General features: G+C 47.5%; 1 protein-coding gene across 1 annotated transcript in view; it reads left to right on the forward strand.

Moving 5' to 3' along the window:
• Positions 1 to 5,386, forward strand: part of epb41l4b (erythrocyte membrane protein band 4.1 like 4B) — a 63,354-nt gene extending 57,968 nt beyond the window's left edge. Inside the window, exons 21-23 of the mRNA XM_084336675.1 lie at positions 4,124 to 4,241; positions 4,398 to 4,531; positions 4,683 to 5,386. Coding sequence (XP_084192801.1) covers positions 4,124 to 4,241; positions 4,398 to 4,531; positions 4,683 to 4,746 — 316 coding nt within the window. The 3' untranslated portion in view covers positions 4,747 to 5,386. The remainder of the gene's footprint in view (positions 1 to 4,123; positions 4,242 to 4,397; positions 4,532 to 4,682) is intronic.
• Positions 5,387 to 6,170: the final 784 nt, after the last annotated feature.

Here is a 6,170-nt window from a genome sequence, read left to right on the forward strand (position 1 = left end):
TGGTATGGGCTGGTACCGGCAGTGTACCATGGCCCGCTTGTCCAGGTGCTGTTCCTCGGTGCGGGTCGTGCGTCGTGCTCACCCGTGTATAGAGTCGGGGGTCTGTAGCGCAGCTCCGCGGGAGTATAGCCTGGGCTGTACCGGACCTCCTGGTCCGGTAGAGTACTGTGCTGTCTTCGGGCGTGGTTCTCCTCCTCTTCCTCTTCGTCTTCAGTTAGGTCATCCAGTCTCTGGTTTAGCCTCTCCACAGGATATGCTGCTCCTTCCCGGTTGCTAGGTCTCGCTTGGACCGGTGGGGGGAGGTGGTCTGTGGGGGGTATAGACCTCGTCTGTTGGTCAAGTTCAGGGTTGTTTACTCGGCTAGGGGATGCCGCCCTGGAGGTGTGTCTAGACGAGTTCCTGGAGCCTCTGGCGGAGGGAGAGGGTGTTGTCCGTCTGATCAGCTGTTCTATTAGTTGCGACTGCTGTCTGTCGCGCGCTGCGTCCCGTTGAGCACCGGCTCGTTCTCGGGCCACATTCTCTTCCATCTGAATGCGTCTTATTTCTAGACGTATCTGCTCGTGTTCGCTTCGCTGCTGGATCTGCAGTCGGTCGCGTTCATCAGCGGCGTTCAGGCTGATGAGGAAGGCCTGCTGTAGGGTCCTCTCTGCCTCGCTGGGAGAAGGCGGTTGTATAGGGGAGCCTTCCCTCGGGGTACTCCTTGCGGAGCCTTGGAGCTCTATCTCCACGGTGCTCTCCCCGTCTTCTTCCGTGCCGAGTTCTCTCTCGGTAGCGTTGTATTCCTCCCGGGACTCATCGGGGACTACTTCTTCAGTACTGGCGGGGTGTGAAGTCATGTCTGGTTCCCACTGGTCCCCACCGTGAACTTGGTCAGTTACATTAGAGCCCGTAGGGGCCTCTATGGTCGGGGTAGTCTGGGCGTTGGGGTTAGACATACTTTTACTTTCTAGTTTTACCGCGTTTACTGTTAGTAGAAGACTAGGTTGTTGACTGACAGCGTAAGCCTCTAAGTACTGAGGGAGCCGTCGTTCGCGCTGCGGGCGTTGGTTAGGAGGATCGTTTCGTGGAGTGTTCATCATAGGCCATTTCAATATTAATAACACTATATTAATATTACACTAATTACCCTCCGGCTCGAAGGACCAATTGTAACTGAGGGGTACAATTCCCTGACTGTATTACTAGATATGATACTTACTACCACTACCTTTGTACTTAATATTCGGCCACCCAGTACACGGCATAAATATATTATCATGAACACTCTCACGTAGATGAAACGGATCCAACACAAATGTACGAATTAGAAACAGGTCTTTATTTCTACACAGCGATGGTGTGTAGAATAAGCACTTAATCACTTAATTACATTTATGAATTGAAATAGTATGCACTTTTATGGCAAGGAGTATTCGTCGGTATATCAATAGAGAATGTCCAATCTCTGAAGGCGCAGGTGGTAAATATACGACCTGGAATAGTTAAGGAATAACAGCAATGATACTTTAATGATTATACACTAGATACACTAGAGGGGGTTAATCCGGTCGCTTGTAAGCCGACAGGAGTAGGAGGGGGGGGGGAGGGTAGAATCCGGCTGCCTCGTCCGGCCAAGGGTATCCCAGGTGAACCCACTGTAGTGCCGTTCAATGCGCCGGCGATCCTTGGACCACAGATGAAAGCAGGTGGACTCTTTGTGGGCCGGCTCTCTCCGGTCCACGGGGGAGAGACGTGAAGCGACCTCGTCTTGCAGAGCGTCTCCTCACCTTGCGTCCTCTCCAGGGGGGGGGGTTCCAACACACGGCAGTGTCGGGGGTCTTTATCCATGGAATAATCAAAGTATCCAAAGCATAATCCGTGCCTGGGAAGGCGGGCTGTCGTCGGTAGAATAATCCGGTATACAGGTCCACTCGCTCGTCGGCTCTGGGGCTCCTCGGGTGCAGCTTCACATAGGGTCAACCACCCTGGGTAAGCAGCCAGTTCTCTGCCCGAAACGATGGGGTACTGACTACGGTAGTATTCTCACCGCACGAAGCACTATATATTAACAGACTATTATTAGCTTAATAGACTACGTCCAACTCGACGATATAGTGCCAAATATGACTATTCAGATATTAATATACACGATGTCTCAATACCGATGGTAGGCGAACTTGGCCTTACTCCCACACGTGGCGTCGCGGGGAGGCTTTACGTCTGTGACTCTATTGGAGGGTAAGAAACTGGACTGAAAAGGAAAGTCCTACTTTAGTAGCGCAGTATATATACGCACTATGAACAAATAGTCCCATTAGTGGTGCGGTAGCCAAATTCCTACGCGGAACTAGGACTTGTTCGTACATGTCGAGCGGTACGTTTGAACTGGGTCTGAGGGGTATGGCAGCCTGGCACCAAGGTCTCGACCAATAGTAGGAGACTATTATGGGATGTTCAGTAGGCTAGAATGGATATTCAATGCATATTGTACAAGGAATATACAAGGGATATCAGGGAATATTAGAGAATATACAAATACAATTAAATATATATATATAAATAAATATATATATTCGGTTTAATCTGGCCCTTCACAACAGTACCCTATCCCCCCCCCTCACAGTAAGCTGTGGTGTTCCACAAGGAAGCATACTAGGTCCGCTACTGTTCCTAATTTATGCAAATGACATGTCGTCAGCTTGTGACTGCAACTTGTTCCTGTTTGCGGACGACTCAGCCCTGCTGGTCTCTGACAAGAACAAGTTACAGGTTGAAAAAACCCTCAGCTCAGAACTAGGCAAAATCTGCATATGGCTCGCTGATAACAAACTATCATTACACATGGGCAAAACAGAGTCCATTCTCTTCGGTTCAAATAACAAACTCAGCAAGACCGACGGCTTCTCAGTTACAGTGGGTGACAATATTGTCACAAGGAAAGAAGATATTACCTACCTGGGTTCCATCCTAGAGGCAAATCTTTCCTGTGACAAAATGGCATCCAATGTAATAAAAAAAGTCAACCAACGAACTCGATTCTTGTACCGGATCTCCTCACTGGTAAACAAGAATACCCTGAAGACTCTAGCAGGAGCACTCATTCAAGGGTACTACGACTATGCTTGCACCTCATGGTACCAAAGCACCTCAAAGGCGCTAAAAACAAAATTACAAACATCTCAAAACAAACTGGTCAGACTACTGCTTGACCTTACTCCTAGAACCCACCTCACCCCTGCCCACTTTGACAACCTAGGATGGCTTAGAGTAGACGACAGAGTACAGCAACTTGCAATGGGCCTGGTCTACAAGATACACTACACGACCAAGGTACCCATGTACATGACAAAATACTTCCCAAAGGTCAGTGAATACCACGATCACAACACCAGAGGGAGCTCCACAAATCATGTTAAACCCAGATTCGGCTCAAACAAGGGACTAAACACGTTTCGCAATTATGCCACATCAATGTGGAACGCCCTACCCAAAGCTGTAAAGGAATGTGAATCACTACCCACTTTCAAAAACACTCTCAAAAAACACCTAAGGGAGACTGCAACTCGAAACTGGCCCCTGTAAATGTCCGAACACAACCCCTTCCAATGTACAGTAAATTACCAAGTATGGTCTTGTCAATAATCCAATGTACAGTTTTGTTTGTACAGTTGTACAGTGTCCCCCACCCACCCCTCCTACCCAACCCCCCCCCCCCCACTCCTACCCCCCCCCCCCCCCCCCCACCTCCAATGTACAGTCCCCCCCCACCCCCACCTACCCAATCCAATGTACAGTTTCTACGTCAAATGTATATACTCTTTTTTTTTTTTTGACTCTTTTTGTATCACAAACAGTACTGTAATTGTAAATCTGGTATGTCATAAATGTATAGATGTAGCAGTACTGTCTATCTGTATGTCATGTATGTCATATATGTTACGATGAATTGAAAATGGGGGACCCTGATGTAAACAAGACGAAAGTCTTTCTCTGGTCTGCATCCCCTTAACAATTGTATGTATTGAGCTGTACTGTACTGTACCCATTCTGCAATCTGTTAATAAAGTTTTCAATCAATCAATCAAAACTCTGTATAGACGTAGTGGTAGGCCTAATAACGCTCTCCTCTGATTGGCCCACGTAGTAACCACGAAGACGAGGACAACCTCCCAGCAGCCCTTGCGGCGATCTCCCGGAATACGGCGAAGACGGGGTCTAACAGTTCACTGGACAAGCAGATACAGCCGTCCATATACCCACAGGTGACGCACACACACTTTTAGAATCCATTAAGGGTGCATATTTGCACAGTACACTGCAGTCCACTCAAAGGAGATTAATGTAGTTTCCGCCGTATCATTGGGTAAACAGAGAACTCTGTGCGTGTGTGTGTGTGTGTGTGTGTCCGCCTGTTGCAGGTGGATAATATGCCAGCGCTGGAGCCTGGCAGTCCATGTTGCCCCTCCCCCTCGAAGTCCCCTCACGCCTCCCCTTCTTACTACCATAGCTCCGTCCCTCACTTGGTTCCCTACCTCGCTGCCCATACTGACAGGTAACACACCTCGCCTTGTGCTTCTCTGCAAGCCATTTACAATTTCATAGCATCTTAATGACACTGTGTGTGTGTCTGTCTGTCTGTCTGTCTGTCTGTCTGTCTGTCTGTCTGTCTGTCTGCCTGCCTGTCTGTCTGTCTGTCTGTCTAGCGGAGAGGAGATGAGGCTGGACAGAGAGAAGTTACTGAGGGCTCTCCTGATGACAGAGCTCTGAGACCCTGACTCCTGTGACATCATCGCCAGGCGCAGCAGACTTACACTTGCAGTATTTGTACATTTGCATAATGGATTCAGCATTTACAGTATATATATATGTATGTATACTGTGTGTGTATATATATATTTGCATAAGAGTACTTGCTTAATTGTTATTTTACAAGGAAGGTGATTTATATTCACAATTAACACACCATTATGTAAAGTGAAATGGAATCACTGACTGAATGGATAACATGGATGGATAACTGACAGGAACACTGACACACACACTGGACAAACAAGTTACTGATAAGCCTGGTGCTGATTGCATGGTAAATGTCTTAATAGATGGATTATGTATCTGATTTGGGAGGGCGGGGTTATGTTTAGCTTTGGTTTGATATGACTGTCATCATGTCAATGTTGATCCAGGCTGTGCTTCAGAGAAGCCAGTGGCCTACCAATCTAGATCTCACTGATCACATAGATCTGACTAATGGCAGTAGTCTTTATACCTTCAAAACCTTAGTGGAGAACAACAAGACAGGGCAACAAACTTGCATTTTTCTGCGATCTGATTGGCCACTGACGTTTCTGGTCATGTGACATCTGTGCCAATCGCGTGACGCCTGTTTCTGCGCCTATTTCCGCCTCTAACAGCCTACAAACTACTGGTTAAGCTTAGGCGACTCTTTCGAAGTTGGTTAAGGTTAGAGTTTGGAATCAGGGCTGGTGTTCTATCGCCCTGCTCTAAGACAAACTCTAACCTTAACCAACTTCGAAAGAGTGCCTAAGCTTAACCAGTGATAGAAACAGGCGTCACGCGATTGGCGCAGATGTCACATGACCAGAAACGTCAGTGGCCAATCATATCGCGGGAAAATGCAAGTTTGTTGGTAAAAGACTACACGCGACCAGCCTACAGCCCTGCCCATGCTCTCTTGCAGGGAACTGCAGTTTCCTCCTGTCCACTAGGTGGAGACAAATCCTCAGTCAAGGCCCACTGTAGGGGACAGACACAAGACAGTCACTCTTTATTACAGGTTGCCAATGAGGAACCAATCCCAGATTACTTTACCATAGCCATGTCCGGTCTCAGTTTTTTTTGTTATCCTAAAGTTAATCAGTCAAGAGGTCAAATGCAAAACTGGCCTCAGATGAAAGGTGGTCTCTGTTCTGTTTGGAGGTTAGATCTGGTCAGTACATACATTCTGTTTTACTACTTCACGTTAAGCCTCTTTTGTTGTCACCACCTCACGAGTCACGCTGAGGCGGCTTAATCACTTTGTTACTGTACATGTTCAGTGTGTGTGTGTTGAATGCACATTGTTTGATCTCAATAAAAGATCACACCATCACGTTTCAGCCTGACATGTTATTGTGCTCGGCTATATATCTGTATCGACACAGGAATGTGTCCGGGCCTCGCCCTGCGCGTTG

Source organism: Notolepis coatsorum, assembly GCF_963971535.1.
Source record: "Notolepis coatsorum genome assembly, chromosome: 19".
Taxonomy (NCBI): Eukaryota; Metazoa; Chordata; class Actinopteri; order Aulopiformes; family Paralepididae; genus Notolepis; species Notolepis coatsorum.